Source organism: Thalassophryne amazonica, chromosome 14 (genome assembly GCF_902500255.1).
Source record: "Thalassophryne amazonica chromosome 14, fThaAma1.1, whole genome shotgun sequence".
Taxonomy (NCBI): Eukaryota; Metazoa; Chordata; class Actinopteri; order Batrachoidiformes; family Batrachoididae; genus Thalassophryne; species Thalassophryne amazonica.
In genome coordinates, this window is record NC_047116.1 from 52,620,351 (window position 1) to 52,643,684 (window position 23,334).

The following is a 23,334-nucleotide window of genomic DNA, read 5'->3' on the forward strand; positions in this document are numbered from 1 at the left end:
AACAAACATAGCGTCAGTCCAGCTGAGTCGATGATCATGGCATCCAGGAAAAAAGCTGTTCAAGGAAAATTGGGCGCTTATTTCAGCAAGAAACGGTGAGTGGTTTATAAATAGTGTTCAGACAGTGTGTTTGAAAGGCATTCTATGATGACTGAAATTACATTTTCGGTGGTTTTCCGACCATACATGTCAACCTATATGGATTGTCCGTAAATTATACAGATTTTCCGAGGTTCAGAGTCATACGGACGTACAAATAAGGTCAGATATTCAGGGTTTGGTCTGCAGCGGTTCTGTAATCAACAGTTTCTGCAGCGTGACTCCACTTTGAAGTATGAACCATTGAGTCACGTTTGTGTGGATTAAAGTCACTAACTGGGACTCTTGTCTTGTTGCAGTCAAGAAACAAGAATCGTCCTCTGTTCCATTGTCACAGCTTCAAACGCTGCGTGGCTCTCTGTTGAGACAGAGTCTGGTTGAAATTAATAACTTCAAAATGAATTTCCACTTTAAATAAAATGACACCTCTTACCAACACTGTAATGCAGACAAGAAACTACAATCGACTAAAACGTTTTTTTCCTCCCAAAATGAGATGTACTGTATTTCTTTACAGATTACATCCTGACGTGCAGCACAGCAGCTGCAAGAGCTCAGCTCAGATATATGGAAAGACATTCATGCCAATAATGTCTGAAAGGAAATGCTTTAGACAAAACTACAGATTTTGTTTATTCCTATTTATGTCCAGAGATCAAGGATCCACCATGTCAATTTTTGTCATAGTGTTGTTTTTTAGGACATCATATTTATACAAATAAGAAGTGTTCACTATGGTCCATGAAGTATAATAAATATATTAAAAGAAGTGTGACAGTGTATGTTGCACATGAATAAAGAATGAAGATTATTGAATAACAAGACGCGTACGATTTTTATTTTATCATTGGGCAAAAATGCATCTGTCAGATTTTCACTCTGGATCCAGCCCTGGTTTGAAGCAGAAACAACATGACAATGGGTGAACCGCGGCTAATGACGTATGTGCAGTGAAGGCAGGGCAGACCGAGTTTTAGGACCGTTCGGTCTGCGACACCGGTACGGAGTCCTGCTGCGTTCTGGCTTATTTTCACCCCTCCCTTAAATAAAGTGACATGAAATATACAATGACATGGCTAAAATTCATCTTTATTACCAGTGTGTAGAACATGTAACTCGGCTAGTTGTTTTAGAAGTGTCAGAGTTCTCCTTTAAAATTAGAGAAAGTCTGGGCCTTCAATAAAAGTTACCTTTTGACCTCCCCTTGTCTGTATGTATATATTGTGCCAGGATGAGACAGCTGGCTCATACCATTAGGCTGAAAAATGTCAGAGTCTCTGTTAACACTGCAAGATAAAGGTTTTCTTTTTATCTCCTTTGAGCCTGCCAAATGACATCACAAATATCTACAGCTATGGATCCACAAACAAACAGCTACTTTCTGCATTATTGGATGCGGTAGGACACTGATGGGTTGAACGGAAAGACATTTGTCTTTTTTCTGATTGATGCAGATTCGCTGTCATGTTTCCTTTGCTGCATTTTGCAGCTCTCTACCGCTCAAATTGCCGTGCTCTTTTCCTTTGCTACGCCGTCAGGCAGAGCTGAGTGTAGTTTGTATGCCTCCTTCCTCTCCTGCATTCATACTTTGTACTCTCCTATGGATTCTTTATGTCTACTGTCTCCCTTACATTACCGGTACATTTGGCACCTCATCCCTTACTCTTTTTTTATACCATTCTATCATCCTTCTGCCCCCATCACTTATACTTTTTCCACTTTTCAACCTCTTCATGCTCTCTCATTCCTCTGCCCACTCACTGTGCCAGCCTCCTGCATCTCCTTTCTTCCGTTTATATACCTTTATACCTTCCTTTTTTTTCCTGCTTTTTTGCCAAATCCTCCTCCTTATACTTGTTATTTCTTTGGGCTTCCAGCAAACCGCCTCGGCCTGCCTTCCCGCTCGCCCCACCTCGTCTTTGTTCCACTTCTGTCAGACAGCGGTTATGTGTGTCGAATAGTCGGTGAAGTCAGCTTTTAAGCTGGGAGAAGTGAAAAATCACCGTACTACATGTTTTGCAGGGTTGTTTTGCATTGTGACCCGGTACGGCACAGATGCCTTTTTTGTACAAAGTGCTCCGGTGGTGGATGTGTCACTTATGTGTCTGTTGTGCGTGTGAGAGACACTCCCAATTTCAGCCAGAAAACAGGTGCTGGCTGCAGTCCCAAAGCTGTGCTTTTGGAACTCAAAATAAATAGCATTCAGGCTATGAAGAACCACAGCAGCCCCTGCAGGAGGTTTGTGGAAATGATTTTAGTTGTGATAGGAGTGAGCAGGTGGGATGTGATATGAAAAAGTACAGATGACAAATGGAACTCCTTTAAGAATTCAGTTCGGTTTACTTTATATAGCCTAAAATCAAAGGCGGCATCAGTAGGCTTTGTCCTGTCCATGACGTCCTCTGTCCTTGGAATGTCCTCAGCATGCCGTGGACAGGTGGTGCTGTAGTTATGCAGAAACATACTATCAGTACTGGACATACAGCAGACAGACGTGTTTCTTGTCAGAGAAGACCAGCTTTAAATGTTAAGCACTGGAGCGACCTGTACTGGAAGAGCACAGATGTGTCCATTGCCTGAGGATGAGGACCTGAGTCACACTCTGTAACCCCAAATAGAAGTCTGTGACCTCACACTGGACACATCTGATGGTCAGCAGAGGATCATCATAGATGGGTATGAAGTGAAAGTGGAGTAGGAGAGATATAGGAAAAGACCTATAATATATATATATATATATATGTGTGTGTGTGTGTGTGTGTGTGTGTGTGTGTGTGTGTGTGTGTGTGTGTGTGTGTGTGTGTGTGTGTGTGTGTGTGTGTGTGTGTGTGTGTGTGTGTGTGTGTACATTTTACTTTTGTGGTAAAAGGGGTGGACGTTAAGCCTTTGCTTCTGCCTACACCCTTTCGGTCACACAGGCTCACTGTTAAATTGTCCTATTTATGAGATTTTTGTTATTGTTGCATCTGTGTGCCGAATAAATTAATGAATTAATTAATTCATTCATTCATTTAATTTCATTCATTATTCATTCCAGCTGATCTGCTCTGTGTAAGCCTGATCCCATCAGATCTCAGAAGCTAAGCAGTATATATATATATATATACACACAGAGAGTTTCAAAAACATGCCAGCTAATAGGGTATTTCACTATTCAGTAACTCATATTTTATTTAAAGCAAAAGTTTGATCTCATTTGCACGGAGAATTCACTATAGTTTTGCAATGTGCCAGAAGTATAATAATATGTGACCAGGTGCACTTATGACTGCTCACATTAATAGCTATATAGTCTTCTTTAAAGTATTCTGCTGTCAACCTTTTGTCAGCAGCAGAGGTGTGGAGCTTTGTCTATGACTTTTGCAAAGCTCAGCCAGCAGGCACATAAGGCCCTGCCATATGGCCCTGGTCACTGGCTGCCACCTCTCTGTCTGCAGAGAGCTGTGACAGATCAAATATTTTTCACCTTCTGTCCATTCCCCCATCTCATTCACCCCCTCCCATTAACCTACTGTCTTCATCACTTGCTTTCTCCCGCCTCTTTCTCTAACCCTGTCTTTGCAAGACAAATGCACCTTTATCTAGACATTTTTAAAACATCTATGTCAGATTTTTATCAGCTTTATTTTTAAATTTACCTTCATCTGACTGCTATCTGGACTTATTTGTTTGCCTGTACAACAGCTGGCTGTGCTTAAATTTGCACTATGACTACAAAAGAATGCAAAGATCAAAGCTGTGGTGCCCCGACACAGGCTCCAACAAGAATCCATTTGTCTCTATTATGGACATGTAATGTAAAGATGTTTAATCTTAGCTTTTTGAAGACTGTCATATCTTGTGAAATCCCAGAAGGATAAAACAGAACAAATTCAGAAAAAAAGTGCCAATATTTTTTTGAAGCAAGACAACCTGAATTTCAATTTCAAACATGAGCAACAACAACACCAATCCTTTAGAGTATATAAGATGCACCTTATGTGTGTGCCCATATGTGGTTAAAGAAGTGGAGTGTGGGTGAGACTGTCTATGACCTGGGTGGGATAAATGAAACCCAAACACTTCCCCCTTCTAAGAATTACTGACAAGCTAACCTCCATTCAGTAGAGGTGGGCGATACCGGGAATTTTGGTATTGATCCAATACCAAGTAAATACAGGCCCAGTATCGCTGATACCGATACTTTTTCATATTTAAGCTTCATAGTTCCAAAGGATCCAAAAGACCTAGGATAGAATTTCACCAAACATTGTACGTAACAACAATATACTTATTATCACAATCAACATTTTTGTTTAAAAAAAAAAATCACTCAACACAATTTAAAACAAAATCTCCTGAGGTAGAGGCCTGACAAACCACAATACAAGGGTGCGCTGCTCCGTGTTGTGTGACACAGCGCAGCGCTGCTCTTACAGACAGAGAGTAGACTTTGATGAATCTGCGTGCGCAGCAGTCAGTGCGTGCGGGAGAGAAAAAAGCTTGAGTATCGATCTTTTTACATGAGGATCATTCAATATCAATACCAGTGTTTGTATCGATATTATTGATATTAGGACTGATCCGCCCACCTCTACCGTTCAGGTATTTTCCATATAATATTTTTGGGCTCTAAGTGGTGCTTCTCATAGTTGTTTTGCTTTGGTGTGGGTGTTACAAATTATGACCCACTTATTTTTGGCTGTCAGCTCATCTTATTTTCAACAAAAATTAACTTCTTAAATGAATGAACAGTTGAGAAGTTGCCGCAGATTTGAGCAGCTTTTGTCGCCATCTAGCGGGAGACATGAGCATTTCAGGACATCTGGTATATTTCCTCCTCAAAACAAAAAATTCAGTAAAAAAAGGCATTTATAAATGCCAGAAATACATTATTTTTATTTATTTATTTATTTGGCATGCAGAGTTTTGACCTCCCAGTATTAATGTATAAAAAAATTCAATTAGAGAGTTTTAAGGTTCTTGAATATTAAAATAAAAAAAATGCTAGAAGAACGGTTTTCTCCTGACAAGCACAATTTACAGTTGTGAATAACAAGAAGAATAAACCTCATTTTTAAAGCATCGCAGGAATATAAGAATGGTTTACAAATTTAACACTATAAATGAGATAAACCAAAAACAAAATAAATGGTTGAATGAAATTATTTAAGCATCAGAATGCTACATTGGCATTTTTCAAGAATTTTCAAGGAGTCTGGCTTCAGTCTCACTGAATTGCTGCACCTCTATGCGAGGATGTTGATCAATCCATGTGGGGTCAATGGTTTTGATTGGTTTACATCATGCATTTTTCACCAATGATAAAGGAACATCATCCCCCGCCCTCAGCCAAAGAAGAGACGAGAGGAAGACACGAGTGCTGAACAAACCAAATACATGGTTCCATGATCATTTTTGATCGATTTAGGTCATCCATATTCCACCAAAGGATAAAGGGGAAAATCATGCTTTTTTTCCCCTTGTAATTGTTCCGACCAGAGAGAAGAAAAGAATGCGAGAACTCCTGTTCGTGCGCGTGCTGGATGAAGTGCAGCATGAAGCACCGCTCCACACATTACCATAATATTCAAGAAAAAGCCTGGCAAAAATTATTAATCATTATTCAAGTTTTACTCTGCCTATCACAAAATTTAAAAACTGGTATATAGATTGAAGTCCGCACTTTCAACACACATTCAAACGGAAACTTGGGAGTGTGTGTGGGCGATTTGATGGTATGACTGCTTAATTCGGTCACGTGACTTTGACGTGTCTTTGACGGTTAAAAAGCACTGCTGACCTCCTTACAGACAGCTTCCAAATTTGATTCAAAGTTTAATGTGATGGTAATAATTGTGCCCCAAAAGTATTTATATTCTCCTGCAGTCTTAGCAACCTCACTATAAATGTCAGGACTAGAGCAAGGTTGCAACTTTCTAAAGTCTATAATCATATCTGTAGTCTTTGACATATTTATAGACAAACAGAATTATCACACCACGAAATAAAGCCATCCACCGCAAGAACATAAACCACCTCATCATAATTCACAAGACTCACAATGAGGGAATCATCAGGAAACTTTAAAATATGTCTGCTGTCACCAGTACTTCATTCCTATATAACATATAAAGTAACCATGAAGGAATACACTCCTGAGGGGAATCTGTGCATGAGAATAATTTGGAAAAAGTCAGGCTTTGAGGGGGTGATGCATCCGCACATAATAAATGTGGTTTTCAGACTACAGTGATGTCATGGATGACACTTATACCATGTAATTACAAGTTATTAACTGATTAATATAAGCTTTGAATCATCTCTCAGGCTCACTGGTTTTGGGGATAACCTGTAAAATATCATTTATTGCCCTGACGACGATGACATCATTGCATGAAGGTCTTGTGATGTTACATTAATGTCACTGTCTCATTACAAATTATTTACTGATTCGTACAATCTTTGCATTCTCTCCCTTGCTTGGCGTGTTTGTCTGATGGCATTTGACACTTACCCAAAGAATATTCCTACCAAGACTGTTGCAAATCTGCTTATCCGTTTCCCAGGTATTTTGTACATATTCAGACACACCTGAGGGATTATGATACCTTGTGCTACCGCAGGCATGCAGAGTAATGAGACACCATTAGCTTTTACACATTAAGACCTTCCAGTTAAAAAGCCCTCTATTGAGCCAATAAGATTAAAATTCATATTACCATATTGTTCTGAATATAAGATGGTGTTTTTTTTTTTCTTGGAAATATATCTAGAAAAATTGGATCATCTTAATTTCAGAGTCTGAACTTTTGTGTATCAATCTGCAAATCGTAGGTGGTACCAGATAACCATGAAGTGAATGTGCAACTGAAGTGACTATACTCTATAACACCCCAATTCCTAGGGCGCTGTTCTACTACGATCACCCACGTGCAAAAATTGGTGGAAATGGTTTAATCTGGCTGGTTTATAAAGTGCAAACGTGGCTTACAAAATGCAACCACCTGAAAATGAAAGAAAAGGAGCTGTACCATCAGCCAGAATTGGAACAAACTCTGCTTCAGCTTCAAATTTTTACCCCGATACAAGTTTCAAACCGTGGTTAGTGCGAATACCCCATTTAAAGAAGTTCAAACATGATTGAAGCTGTTAAGACTACGAATACCCGGAAGTTACTACGTGATATCATCGATTTCGAGAATCAGGATTAAATTTTTGAACAGTTTAAAAATGGGATCCTGATTTCAAATGTAGTGCTGATGATGGTCACAACTACAATGTATACCCGGTTTATTCAAGATTGACAAAGATGGATCAAGAAGTTACTTGCAAGCTTCAAAATGTGCCTCGATTTCCTATTCGGGATTATATGGGAACGAACGTCATTCTATGGAATAGCCCTGCAACATTCCATGGAAGCACCTGGATGAAGTCAAAATGTTGCTGTGAATGTTGTTTTTTTGTTTTGTTTTGTTTTATCACACACATTATGAGATTGTTGTCAGCTGTTTATATTTGTGATAGAAACTAAATCTATGTACATAGGTGGGGTGGGGGGGTGGAGGTTTAATGAAAATGTTATGATGAAATACTCCATACTGCCATAATAGCACTTTTATGGCAGGACATAGGCCCTATAAACAGGGGGTGTTATGATGAAAACTATTATGATGAAAACTTTAAAGGCATACATTAGAATCATCAAACATCTCTCAAGTAGCCATAAAATAACAATGTGACAGAGTATAATGTTACAAGATAGTGAGCACAAAAAAGGCTTATTTTAGAAATGCAAGCAGAAAAGCTTACTGTGGTTCTGAAAGTGCTACTTACAATAGATTGACAGGCAAGTGTGAAAGAATGTGGTTGAAATAAGAAATGGGGCGCTGCCTATAAAATGTGCTGTTCTTGATGTAAAAAACAAACAAACAAATGGTCTTCAGAAAGTCCCTTTCTGAAAAGGTCTTGAAAAAGGAAGGTCATCTTATATTCAGAACAATATAGTAAAATGTTGAACTTTCTGTGCAAGTAAGCAGCTGAAAAGTCAATGAATAGAAGCCTGACATTAGTCTGTGGAACATCCAGACGTTGAATTATAAAATATAGTAGCGCAAGTGCAGTCCTCAGCACCTTTGTGTCATCTGTATGCAACTGAAGAGGCTTCAACTGATATATATATATATATATATATATATATATATATATATATATATATATATATATATATATATATATATATATATATATATATATACAACCCCAATTCCAATGAAGTTGGGACATGGTGTAAAATGTAAATAAAAACAGAATACAATGATTTGCAAATCCTCTTTTACCTATATTCAATTGAATACACCACAAAGACAAGATATTTAATGTTCAAACTGATAAACTTTATTGTTTTTGTGCAACTATGTGCTCATTTTGAAATGGATGCCTGCAACACAATCCTTTACACCAGGGGTGGGCAATCATGTGCCATGAAGGGCCAAAGCACTGCAGGTTTTCCTTGCTACCAGTCACCTCAGCAGGTGATTTCATTAATGATCAGGTGTTTCAGCAGGTAATTTCAAGACGACCAGGTGTTTATGTTCAAGGTAGAAGCTCATCAGCAACCCACCTGCTGAGGTGATTGGTTGCAAGGAAAACCTGCAGTGTCTCGGCCCTCGTTGCCCACCCCTGCTTTACACAATGATGTTGGTTTTTAATGCAGTGCCGCCTGAGGGATCGAAGGTCACGGGCATTCAGTGTTGGTTTTCAGTCTTGCCGCTTACATGTAGAAAGTTCTCAGGATCTGAATTTTCTGATTAAATTATGGACTGTAGATGATGGAATCCCTAAATTCCTTGCAACTGAACATTGAGAAACATTGTTCTTAAACTGTTGGACTATGTTTTTTTTTTTTTAAGTGGTGATCCTTGCCCCATATTTGCTTGTGAATGGTTGAGACTTTTGGGGATGCTCCTTTAATACGCAGTCACGAGTGTCCTCAGTTCCACTTATCACTTATTGAATGTTGTTAGAAGGAACGGTGATGTAACACAGTGGTAAACATACCACTGTCCCAACTTTGTGAAATGTGTTGCAAGCATCCATTTCAAAATGCGCAAATATTTGCACAAAAACAATAAAGTTTATCACTTTGAACATGAAATATCTTGCCTTTGTGGTGTATTTAAATGAATATAGGTTGAAAAGGATTTGCAAATCATTGTATTCTGTTTTTATTTACACCACGTGCCAACTTAATTGGAATTGGGGTTGTACATGCTCCTGTCTGACCTTAAGTTCCATCTAGTATTTGTGTGACATATTTCTTTATAATCTTCTGGGCTGGACATCTAGCAACTGCTAGAGGCGTGTGAGGCAGCAGGATCTTTCCTTAAACCTTTGGATCACTACTTCTAGAGGAGCAAGTGATTTGCACACAGTTGCAGTTTTTTCATCTTACACCTCCTCTTCAGAAGATGGAGGACCTAAATCCTCTTCTTCTCATCACTTGTCTCCTTTCTGCGGGGTTAGAGCCAAATCCTTTGGAAGATCAAGAGATGGGACCAGAGGAAGGGGGGGTGGTGGTGTTCACAGAAAAAGAAGAAACTCTTAAAATACACCCGCAGGGTTCTGTTGGGCAGCTTTCCATTGCGTTGCATCACGTCAGGCATAAAGCGAGAGTCCCCAGGTTAAGAACAGCCAGAGCCAGATGGGAGCGAGCGCAAGGCACAGAGGGATGGAGAACGGCAGAAAGCTATTCCAAGCGCCTTTGTGAGGTTGCCTTTTTTTATTCGCTCCTGCTCTCCTTTGAGGGGATTTTCTCTCCTCTCTATGCCCTTGTTTTCTTCCCCTTCCGGTTTTCTGTGTATTTTATGATGCTCTTTTTTGATACGCCTCAATTTCTTCAGGCACCGTGGTTCTTTTTTATCGTGCCAAGTTTGTTGAGCCAAGGCTCTTTTTCTTGCTCTCCCCGATTTCCTTTCATTACCCCTCACACTTTTGCACATTTCCTCTGACTCTTCCTCCTTGCCCCAGTTTCAATATAATTTTTGCTTCTTGTCTTCTTTGCAGATTTTCCTTCCTGCATCTCAATCCTTTTGATCAAGAGCCAGTCTGCAGTTTCTCTCCAGCTGCTTTTTTCCACTCCCACTCATTTCCTTTGCTCTCTTTTGTGTGCATTCTGCCGTCGTTTTTCCCGTTGGCTAGTTAAACGCAGTGGTCACACTTGATGCTGTGCTGATGCTGAATCGGCGTTGTGGGTATTTTTGTGCGGTTTTTGGCTGCTTGTGTAGGACAAGCGGAAGCAACCTGCAGTGCTGAAAAAAGAAAGGAACCATATCTGCAGTTCTTTGAATGGCCACATGAGGCTGGCTCCAAAAGTGAGCCAACTCCTATAGAACCCCCATGTTAAAAAGTCCAACTTCACAGCAGAGTAATCATGCTTACATGTTGGGTCAAGTCTAAAAGCATGTGGTGCTGCTACACATCGCCACATCATCACACAACAGAATTTCCTTGGATGACAACCACCCAGGCAGACAATCAGTCCACCTCACCACTTGGAAGTAACCATCTATCTGCCACAGCCAGGTCAAATATGGGTGACTCCTCAGCCTTCTTCAGGCACCAGGATCCTCACCACGGAGGCATCTGCTTATTGAACATGGCCAGAACAGTATGCTACATTCAGTACTTAACATTTCCCATAATCCCCCTGGCGGCCCACCACGCTTCCCAGAATGCACCGCGGTGCCAGCAAAGGTCCGGCATCTCACAGCGCACGTAAAAAATGGCTAGCAAGGATGTGGATGGCGTTGATCCAGCGAGTTCATGGGTGATTATGATGATGACACATTTTCCCAAGTTGAGAGGTTTATCTAGAGGAAGTGTAGCACCTGTGATGGACTTCTGCTGTGCCCCGATGTTGTCTTGCTGTCCATATTTCACGAGCTTTGTTTACACTGTGCCCTGAACCAGATTCCCGATGAGATGTCATTCCTATCGAGAGGCCACCCCCTCACAACTGCACATGTGCAGTTCTTTCTTCTCAGACTTTCACACCTCCCCCTGTCGGGTTGACGTGCCTCTTTTTTCCGCGTTGAACTCCCTGACCGAGCGACCAAGAAATGAAAATACAACAGCAGTACGTGTCTTTTCAATTTTAAAAACTTAAAATATACATGTGCACGCTGTATTTACAGTGGAATATTGTCGGGACGCACAATGCGACGGCTCAACTTGACAGAACATTCATGCGTGGAGTTGAGCTCCCCCACTGAAGGAAACGCACATAAGTTTTGTCTTTACATGAAAATACAACAGCAATAAGTGACTTTTCAATTTTAAAAAGTTAAAATTTGCATGTGCACGCTGTATTTACAGCACAGTATTGTCGGGGTGCAGAACTGTCAATTTATGCCACAAGACGCACAATTTGATAAGACCCCACATCTCGACAGAACACCGGCACTCTGCTGAAACTGAGGTCTCGCGTGAGTCACGGACCGCGAGATGACGCAAAATTCACAACTGCAAAACAGCAAATGGCCAAAATGTCATAGCTGCATTCATTTGATATTCTGCCAAAGGATCCTCCAAAGACCTCTTCCCAAAGATATCCAGTCATCAACTTAGGTCACTGGTTAACATCCAAGTTTCACAACCATATAGTAAGATAGGAAGCACCAGAACTTCAAAGACTTGGACCTGTGTACTACTGTAAATGTATTGGTATTTCCAAACACATCTGTCCAGGGAACTCATGACTCCATAAGAAATTCCTTATATGCTTATAGCCTGCTTCAGAAAATGGTTTTGGTCTCTATACATGGTGTCTCCATTCATGACAGCTATACTGAGGGTTATGCAAGTCATCAGTTTAAATACAGCATGATCAAGCCATAAAGGCATGCATAATTAGGGGTGTGGTTGATTTTAGTGACAGCTACTGTCCAGGCTGATGAGCTCCTTTCTGTGCATTTTAATACAATTATCTGAGATATGCTTTCTGTGCAGGTAATTACAGTACTAGTGTTTTCATTGGGTGAAATTTTATTAGCAGGTATTGATAGCTAGGTAACATTAGCAACCCTGATAGTGCCACTGCTCTGGAGGTGATACTATGCTGGTTATAGTTTTTAATGCTCAAACCCAAGTTACCCTTTACTCGAGCCACCATCTTGTCTGAAAAATGAGCATTGCTCAACCAGATGATGCCAAGATACCTAGCTTGTTAGCCTTCGTTAGCTAGCATTTAAGCTTCATAAAATCTTTGCATGATGTCACAGAGGGCTTGTCCATTATTTTCATAGTATGTGGTACTTGTAGAGCAGGTAGCTGAGTGGATAGGAAGTTATCCTTGGCTGGTGAAATAACCTGTGACAGACTGCCGTCCAGTCCACTGGGTGTCGTAGACACTCATCCGCTTCACGCTACGGAATCTGGAGGTCAGCACTGCCACAACGGGCTCAAGGCCTATATAGAACTTAAGGTGCCATGACATTTGCACGACTTGATTCGCACAGTGGCACTCATTTCGGCGTGATGATGCCACCCACTGTGCTCCCATCTGGACATCGCGCTTTGTTCCGCTGGATGCCCTGTGTTGTGTGCTGGATGCTGCATATAAAATAATTATTTTGTCGCAAATTAATCATTTTCTCTCCAAGGTGGCTGTTGAAAATGCTTCTAATCGCTTCTGTAATCACAAAGGACTGTTCCAGCTGCTGCTTTTCCCTCTGTCTCTCTCTTGCACAATTAAGGAGGTGGAGAACACATTTGGAACAAAAAGATTTGTAATGTTGTAATAGCTTGGTAAAACATGTTCATTGCATATTGCATGTTCATTCTTTTTTGTGTGCAGCTGTAAAGTACATTTATGATAGATTTAACATCTCATTATAATCATTCAGATGAGCTGTGCTCTGATGCGGTGCACTGATACAATCACTCACACGCAGTGTTTTTAAATTATTTGCGCAATGTTCACTTGAAGTTCACGTAATTAATGAGTGATGGAGATTTTGAACAATTCAAAATTTTCTTTGCGCACATGCACGAAGCTGCGCACAGTTTACAACAGTTTACAACGAGTTTACTCTCCTACACAGCAGAGTGCGTGCAAGTGCGCAGATCAAAGTTATGCAAGTGTCGGGGCAACTTTATTATGGTACTGCATGCATATTGTGCTTGCTGACGTACACCCACATATGCGCTCATGTGTTTGTGAAAGAAAACTGATGATTCAGAGTCTCGTGCACATTTCTTGGCCCAGAGAGAACCGATTCCTGCTCAATCCATTAGAGACTGAAATGAGAGCAGAAGAGGAGCTGAGCCTTAAGCTCTTTAGCCTCGTTCCTGTGTGTACCAACAAGCGAGCTCTTTGGCAGTATGATGTCACATGACACACATGAGACACGTTTTGGCTTTGCTTATTTTTCTGCACTTTTAAATCCAGTCAAGTTTTGGACTATGATCGCAGACTGACTTTTTTTCTTGAAGTTTGGCAGTGATTTATTTCTTTTTATAGAGGAATATTTCTTTTTTTCATCATCTCAGCTATTCACGTGTTAAACCACCCAAAATCAGGAAACTAACAATCGCTCCTCTTGAGACATCATTCAAGTGAAAAATGTGGAGCGGCTCATGGTCTGCAAACCATGTGAGGAAAGGAATGACTAATGCTCTCCACTATCTTAACTATTTTTGAAAGTGCCCTTGAGCAAGTCACTTAACCTTGTACTGCTCCAGTAGAGCAGCAACAGAAGTATGTGAGATGATGGATGTTAGCCATTTTCATGAAGATGTAGGCATTTGTTTGAATATTAAAGAGTAAGTGTTGCGCATTTCATAGTTATACGTCTGACTAAATTTTGAATAATTCTAAGAACTTAAGTGGGTTATAATTCTGTTAAACAGTGCATTTGTTGTTGAACAGAAACTAAGTGAAGCTATCTCAAAAATTCATACGGTTCTTACATTTGCACGGAAACTCCACACAGATAAATGTACAATGCCGATGATGCACATTGGTGCTGTGTTTTTCTTCTGCATTTGACTGCAACATCATACATCAAACTAAAATCTTAACGGCGTAGTCCTATTGAAATTGTTACTATGAAGTATTTTTTATTTCTGTGATGTATCACATAATTATTGCTAATTTACTTTCCATTGCAAATAACAGGAAAGAGGAAATTCAAGATTTGAAGTTCATCTTGCATTAATTGGAAAATTGGAACTTGGAATTTCTGACTACAAATGCATCTAAGAATAGGAGGAGGTGATAAAATCACAAGTCAGAATTTCAATACATCCACTTGGGAAATGATTCACAATATTAATACCAGCATTTTGGCATCAAAATTAATCCTATATCTTGAAAATAACCCCCCACCCCTTGAATGTAACAAAGTATGGCCAATTTTCAATTATCTGGCTATTCCGGTATGTGTAAAGTTTGTCCATGCTCTTCAAAAACTTTATAAACACAATTCTTTCACAAAGGTTTTATTTCAGTAACACTGTGTGAATAACAGAACTTAGGAGGAGGCCATGCTCTTCAAAAACTTTAAAAACATAAACCATTGTCAAAGGTTTTATTTCAGTAACACTGTGTGAATAACAGAACTTAGGAGGAGGCCATGCTCTTCAAAAACTTTAAAAACATAAACCATTGTCAAAGGTTTTATTTCAGTAACACTGTGTGACTAACAGAATTTAGGAGGAGGCCATGCTCTTCAAAAACTTTAAAAACATAAACCATTGTCAAAGGTTTTATCAAATTCTTTAGCCTGAGATCTTGTTTTTGGCTTGGCCATGACACTTGATTTACTACAACTTGCCATGCTGTGACTTGAAATTACATGTGTAATTGCATGATCACTGTAATAATATCAGTACTTATGTAGCTTTTGTGACTTCTGTAAAACAAGTACTACCAAGTCAGGAGCATTATATATCATAAACTTGAATGTTGTGTTCAACGCAGGGTTCATCAAAACTAATCATGAAGTCAAAACAATTACATTCTAATATTTCGAAAGATGTTAAAATTACAGTACATATTGCAGTTTTCTTTTTTGCATGGGGTGAGGGGTTTTGTCATGGTAGACACCCACTTCCTATATGAAATATCTCCCAAATTACACAATGCACAATCTCTGAAGTGGATGTAAGCATATTTGAAAAAAAATATATATTTCTACCATTACCACCTCCTGCTACTAAGAAAGCCATAATCAAATAGTCTCATTTTGGCAAACCAAGTAAAATCATTGTATCTGTGACTAACATTAGTACTGACCATTCACACAGTCGATCTGTGTGAGTCTGTCAAGCAGATATCCAGCAATTTAAAAAAAAAAGTTTGAAATTTGTCCAGAGTTCTTCCCAAGTTCTTTTTTTCAGACCAAATTTAAGGTCAATGTCATGTCTTCAACTCTTCAAATTCTAATTCTTCTTCATGTCTTTGAATTTATTTACCAAAATTGAGTTCTTAATATTAAATATGCACCAAGCTAATGTTTTGGATCAGTATCACTCGGATATTGACCAAAATTATTGGATCTGATATTGGGTGTGGGGGGTGGGGTGTTAATGTTTTGTTATATAACTAGGTTAGCAAAATAAATAGAAACAGATGTATACCTGAACAGATTAGCTGTTTTAAGACAGGAACAATGTTATTGGATTGTTATCTGGATCGGCAGATACTAAAGGCTCCAGTATTGGTATCATGTCACACATGACAAAGTGGGGTGGTACCTACCCTACTGAATATCATATATTTTCACATATTAGATTGGATTAGATTAGATTAGATAGAACTTTATTAATCCCTTGCGAAGACTCCATCAGGGAAATTAAGGTTTCAGCAGCATTGTATAGCAGCACAAAGGGTAAGAAGCACACAGAGTATCAAAAGTAAAGTAAAAAAAAAAAAAAAAGATTTACAAATATAAACATCAGACATACTGATCGCTGCTGGTTTACTGGCTACTGCTGTTCCTCTCCTTCCCATCCGCTGTCTGCCTGTTTCTTCTCCTCCCCCTGAGTGAGGAGTTGTACAGTCTGATGGTCTGAGGGACAAAGGAGTTTTCAGTCTGTTGGTCCTGTACTTGGGAAGGAGCAGTCTGTAGTTGAAGAGGCTCCTCTGGTTGTTGATGACGGTGTGCCGAGGGTGACTGGCATTGTCCATGATGTCCACCATATTGTGTTTGTTACATTTTTATACTTTACTTACCAGTGTTGTTGCCGTGATATTTAGAGTTGTTTTTGTATTTGACAGCTACAAGACACATCCTGGACTGTATACCTCTATCATGGCTCAATTTTTTTATCTAAGTCATCAGTTGAAGCCAGGTTAAGCCATAACGTTCTAAATTGGTAGAGGCGTGGTCGCTTTGAGCGCCACGCAACCGCAGTCAGTTTTGTAAATATCATTATGTGGATGGAAACAGGCCCAAAGTATTTGCACCATGAAGACAGAGCCTTAAATCTTTAAGCACCAGTGGACCTTTGAATTTAAATGTATTCATGAGTTTGTGTACCATGGTGGTATCGCATAGAAAACCACTTTTTTTTTCTTGTCCTTTTTCATTTCATTTAAAAAATACAGTGGAGTCTAAAATACACAATGGCAGTGTTGTGCTTTGCATTTGTCTTCAAAAATTTCAGTAATGAAACAGATTCTGCACATACACTCAGCAGTATTTCAATATGTACTTACTTTATTCAGGCTATACAAAAGCTTCATTGTACAATAGGAAGTCTGAATGAAACCACCATAATTGTGAGACTTTTGCTTTTTTTTTTTTTTATTATTCTCTTCTGCTCTGCAGTGCAACAATGACTACGCCCCAGTGTGTGGCTCCAACAATCAGAACTACCAGAATGAGTGCTTCCTGCGCAGAGATGCCTGCAAGCAACAATCTGAAGTACTTGTTATTTCAGAAGGTTCCTGTCCTGCTGGTATGTGCATTTACATTACGCACACAATCATGCACAGGTACACACACACACAGTTGCAAGAATGCACAATGCTACGGATACGAAATGACACACAGAGTGCAAACAGTATTTACCAACTCATCAGCATTCAGACTCAAAATTATAGATATAAACTGCACAAGAGTTGTATAAAAATGTGCATCAGCCGAGCATGAGGACCAGAATAATTATGCAGTTTATTCAAATGTGATTAATTTAACTAAAATAAAAAGAGAACGAGATGGCTATGACCTTTCATGTTTTAATAAATGACAAAATACTTTTTTCATGTTTGTTCCCAATTGTCATAAGTACTTACTGTAATGCTGTTGCCAAGAGGCACGTTCAACAAAGCAGAAAATTTAATAACTCTATCACGTATCATCTTGAGGGCCATGCTGTTTATTTCTGCTTTGTGCAGGTGTTTTTTTTTTTCTCAGTATCTTTTAATAAATTTCAGAAAGAACCTGTTGCAAATATGACATGCTTAGATTTTTTTTTAAAGCTGTCAATCACTTTTTTTTTCTACCTCTTAGACGTCCATACTGCTGGGTCCCATTTTCAATTTCCATGAAATATCACAGTCCTATGGAGTACACCTGGGGACCTATGTTAGCTTGCTTAAAAGGGCTATAATATGACCCATTTGTCAAATATGATAAAAAAAAAACACACCACCATCAATTTAACATCAAAAAATGTCTTGCAAACTGAAAAAAAAAATGCTTGCACACATAGAGACCACAAATATAACTGACAGTACCTGCAACAATTTCACTTGATGTGTCAACACACCCAAGGAGAGGATGGTCTAGTGGTTAAGCGTTAATTTTGTACTCCTATTTAAAGTTCACATTGGACTGCTGAAGTCAAAGCATCAGTGACAAACACCAAAATGTAAGTCCTTTTTTCTGTTGTTTATAAATGAATAAAATATCAAATGACAAGGATCTATTTTCGCCGTTATATAAAACGTCTTGTTGAATAGTACGTTCTGTCTTTCACCTCATGAAATATTCATACCATTAAACTCAAACATTCATTATTTGTATAATATCCATTGATTTGAGCATCAGTAATCATTTGGGTGCATCCAAATGTGGGGAGGTGATGGCCTAGTGGTTAAGCATTGGGCTTGAGACCAGAGGATACTCGGTTCAAATCCCAGCCTGACCAGAAAATCACTAAGGCCCTTGGACAAGGTCCTTCATCCCCAAGTTGCTCCCGGTGTGTAGTGAGTACCTTGTATGGCAGCACCCCGGCATTGGAGTGTGTGTGTGTTTGTGTGAATGGGTGAATGTGAGGCATAATTGTAAAGCCTTTTGAGCTTCTGATGTGAATGGAAAAGCATTATATGAATGCAGTCCATTTACCCAAAAAACTAAACACTTTGCAATGCTCCAAAACACAACAGAATTATTCAGTCAAGAGACAAAAACAGGATTCTGCCCAGAGGACTATAGCTGACTTCTGTTCAGTGCTTCACAAATCGAATAATACACCATGAAAATATAGCGAACCTACAATAATAGTAAAATCCTTTATATAAAATACCTAACGTGTGTGGTTCTGTGACTCTGTATGTGTGTGTGGCGTAGTAGATTTCTGCATGCGCAAACCACCACTTAACTCAATGGACAAACTGTAGCACATGCTTCTTATGGCCCCTTCACACATAACACAAAGTTGGGAGAAAGAAGCAGGAACCGGATGAAAAAGAGAGGAAAAAAAAATGTTTTGGCAAACGGTGACAGATTCCACCTGCTGTCTGGAGGGACACACGGTCGGACAGGTGTGAACGATGCCGCAGCGATGGTTTTGTGCATGCCTGTGTGCGCGTGCACGAACACAATGCGAGGACGTACATCACACTCAGACAGCAGCAGCAGTGAGTTCATGCTGGACATATTATTATTTATTTATTTATATTATTTATGCTGTGCATAAATCAACTTAAATGTGACAACACAAACAGAACATCATAAGAACAATGAATGTACTGTTTAAATGTATGACAATCATGTTTCTATCATGTTTTCACTGTAAATAAAAAAAACACACACACACACACAAAAACACAACTGCACTTTTTAATATTTAATTCCTGTTATAAAGAACGGACAATACAAGAATTATCCTCCTCCTGGATGTACACCAGGAAGCACTGAACTGACATGGATGACTTGTCTTCCTTTTATTTTTTTCCATGAATGACCTGACAGGAAAGGGAGGTCTAGGGTCCCCTGCTAGAGCTGTTGCCTCCAAACCCAATCCTGGATAAGAAGTTGAAGATGAGTGAGAGATGAATGACCTGATGAGCTCATATCATGTTCACATGAGCCGGCATGCGTGTAACCTCTGTCCAGCATGCACTGAAGCGCTGCTGACCGCGTAGCAAATGTGACATGTGTTTTTAATTATAACCTTGCGAAAAGAGCCCGCCGATGCACGAGCCTCTCGGTGGTGGCTCATTAGGTTGTATCCTGCATGGCACAATACATGTTCTCCAGCTGTGACTTGCGCCCATCTTTATGGAGCTACTCAGCTGAATATCTCACTTTCTGTTCCTTTTTTCTGTGATTATTTATTTTATGTATTTCTTATGTAAATATGTATGTAGTTATGTTGTTGTATTTATTTTCCACTCTTTCTGTCTGTCACATGGGCTACAATTTACACGGTGAAAGTGACATTAGGCCGGCTGGCTGATAACAAAGTTCACACCGTGCCGTGCGCACTCAGACGTTGCTGGCCGGTCCTCATGTGATCTTGTCTGTACATAATTATCAGCATGTCATGAGAGCATGAGAGCCCGCCCACACATGTGCATTGCATGGACTGTTGTTCATGTCATGACATATGTTCTCCAGCTGAGTTGTGAGTACACAGCGGTCAGCTGTTCCAGCTGGACATTACAATCGTCCAGATGCACACTGCACTGAACAGCGATCACATTCCGGCCACCTCAGCCACACTTGACAATGTTGAATTATGATGGAGGGCTGACACACCCGCATGCCATTTGTGTTGCGGGGGTGGGGAAGCACATCCAATGCCATTTGTGTTGCTTGGTAACACACTCGGGCACTCAGAAAATGTGGGGCCATTAGGGTGGAGCTTATTTTTTAACTTGTTAAGAAAATTGGTCTCACCCTCTTAAATTATTCCTCTATTACATGAAACCATATTCTGAAAATATTAGGGCTTTTGGTTAATACTTTTTCCAAAAGTATATGGATTTCATTCATATGTTTTTACATCAGACATGCTTGAACCCTCGTGCACATGCGTGAGTTTTTCCACGTCTGTCGGTGACATCATTCGCCTGTGAGCCGCCCCCTCGTCGGATTTTCATTATCTGGAAATGGCGGCATGAAAAGGACTTTTTTTCCATCAGAATTTTTTTCAGAAGCTGTTAGAGACAGGCACCTGGAAACCATTCGAAAAATTTATCTGGCTTTCGGTGAAAATTTTATGGGCTTCACAGAGAATAAGGACTGTTACTACAGCTTTAAGGACCGTTGTCCGTTGGGACATGTCCAGCTCTCCACAATTTCTCTGATACTTACTGGACTGGTAAGCATTGAAAGCCGAGATAAGCATGTCCCAACTTGTCCCATGACACGCCGAAATGGAGGTGTTCCTTTGTCTCGCTTCCAAAGCGAATCGGTCTTTACGCGTGAAGCCTCCGCGCGGCTTTCCATGACAAAATCTCTTGTTAAAAGTGAAATCTGCCAGAAAATGGCTGATGTCCAACTCTTGTGATAACCAGAGAAAGAGCACACAATGGTCTCGTATCCACAGAGCCATCCGTTTAGAAATGGTCCGGTGGCTTGTGCCGCGTCGTCGCAGGTCGGAGCGCGGTGCGGCGAGCGTCCTTAAAGGGGTCCTTAAAGCTGTATTAACAGTCCTTATTCTCTGTGAAGCCCGTAAAATTTTCACCGAAAGCCAGATAAATTTTCGAATGGTTTCCAGGTGCCTGTCTCTAACAGCTTCTGAAAAAATTCTGATGGAAAAAAGTCCTTTTCATTCCGCCATTTCCAAACAATGAAAATCCGACGAGGGGGCGGGACCACTCCTTCCCAAGGTGTGCTCACAGGCGAATGACGTCACCGACAGGCGTTGAAAAACTCACGCATGCACACGAGGGTTCAAGCATATCTGGCGTAAAAACATATGAATGAAATTCTTATAGTTTTTGAAAAAAATAAAAAGGACCGTTACTTTATTGACAGACCTCGTATTTACTGGTAGCTCAATTGGACTAAAGTTTCATAGTCTTAGTTAAAATCTACATCAAATGGCATGGTATAACTGAAAGTTGGAAACCTCCTGTCTCTCTTCCAGTAACATATTCCAATCTCAGACAAGGTAATTATGACTTTTTGGACACTGTTTGTTGATTCTTAATAACTAAGCCAATGACAAACTAGTTTAATAATGAATTAAATTGTCTGATGTTTTTACTGACCTTCCAAAAGTTGGCAGTTTCATTGTAGAAGATTTTGTTTCTCCAGAATCCAAGGTTATCTTTAACATGCTGAAATTGAAACAGAAACATTTCTTGAAGTAGACCCAGCAGAATGGGATTAAAGGGAAGTCTACCAACTGGCTCGCAACACTGTGATGGTCATCAAAGTTATGAATGATCATGCAGAACGAGGTGTAGCCCTTGTTCAAGAATACTGTGGTCTTATTACAAAGGATGAATCTCAGCTGCAGTACCTGCTAAAAAGTATTGAAAAACACTGCAAAGATTACCCAGACTGCTGCAAGAAGACATTAACTGCAACAGCCACTACTTCCTCAGTTACAGACTCTGCAGTCTAGTCAGTCTACACTCTACATTGTATATATAAATCCATAAATTTGATTGCAATTTCATTGCAGTACTTACTGTTGTTTAATGTTTATATTATTAAAGCTTGTATCAAACTAAGTGTTATGCTTTGGTAATTTTTCAAAAGTTTCACTTATTTCTACAACAGGGTTTAATATTTTGCATTTAGTTCAATATAATTGTTATGGTCAAACTTTGAGTTCTTTGAGCTACCTCTAAATATTATCATAGGACTCTCAAATTTTAGCTATATATTTTTTTAACTAATAAAGGAACTTTTTGAGGGGTGAGACCTTAGAAAATCTAAATAAAAAAAATGTTAATTTTAAGCTCCACCCTAGGGGCCATGTGCACAGCCAGCTCAAAAGTGGTCACCTGCTCCCTATTTTCATGCTGGCAGCGCGAATGGCCCCGCCTTTTCTAAGTGCTGTGCGAGTGGTGTTGGATATTCACGGGTGGCACCTGGACTCCAGCTGATGCCAGCTGAGAGTGGGTCAAAAGTCCATTTGTCTGGCATTCAATGACATTTGGCCCCTGGTGTGAAGGCTGCCCTGATCGCATCATTTGTCCATAGTTCGACATGGCCGATATGTTCGTGCAGTTCCCGGGCTGCTGCACAATATATCCGACCTGCGTATGACATGCTCTATGACATGCTGTACATCATGCCGTTTGAATCCTGCGAACACGATCAGATGGCAGTGCGACCTCGTGTTGCCCAATGGTCGAATGGGTTTCCAGCATGAGCAGTGGCGACTGCTGTATGAGGCGTTAAGGTGTGACTCTGATTTCCCATGAGTGCCATTCAAATCCTCCTTCGTGCGCCATTCTGCCTTAATCGTGTTATGTGTGAAGGGGCCCTTAGATGTGATCCGTTACGCCAATTAACCGCACATCAAGCCATATTGTGAGATATTTGTCATAAAATGCTCACACAGGAGCCATTTGGTCATGCTGTTAGCCACTAATATTACGCTGTCTAAAACTTGACCATGTCATCTTTTAGCTAACCTTGGTCACGTCGTTAGCCACAGTTTGAAAATAAATTTAACAAAATTCTAAATTAATGCGAAAAATAAAACTTCTTTGTGTTTATCGATGGATTGGGAACTAGCATTAGAGGTGCATACCGCCACCTACTGTATCGGAGTGCGGTGGAATCATGGCATTAATTATTCAAGTAAGTCAATACAATACAGTGTGAAACAATAAAATGAAAAAGAAAATGATCAAAATGTGCAATAAATATCTTAACACTATTAGGAAACAGCACAAGTTTGATGGTTTTAGCACAATCATGCAGCATTTTGAAATTTCAGTGTGTGTTTTTTTTTTTTTTAAATGCTTAAAACTTGGTAGGTACTCTTCACCTGGGCAAAGAGAGGCACCTCTGCTAGTCATCAATAAAGTAAGCAAATAAACATACTGCTTAC

At 39.8% G+C, this 23,334-nt stretch overlaps 1 protein-coding gene across 1 annotated transcript in view; it reads left to right on the forward strand.

Moving 5' to 3' along the window:
- The window catches only part of tmeff2a (transmembrane protein with EGF-like and two follistatin-like domains 2a), a 394,247-nt gene that overhangs the window by 137,769 nt on the left and 233,144 nt on the right, over nt 1-23,334 (forward strand). The window contains exon 3 of the mRNA XM_034186163.1: nt 16,914-17,043. Within this exon, the coding sequence (XP_034042054.1) occupies nt 16,914-17,043 (130 nt within the window). The remainder of the gene's footprint in view (nt 1-16,913; nt 17,044-23,334) is intronic.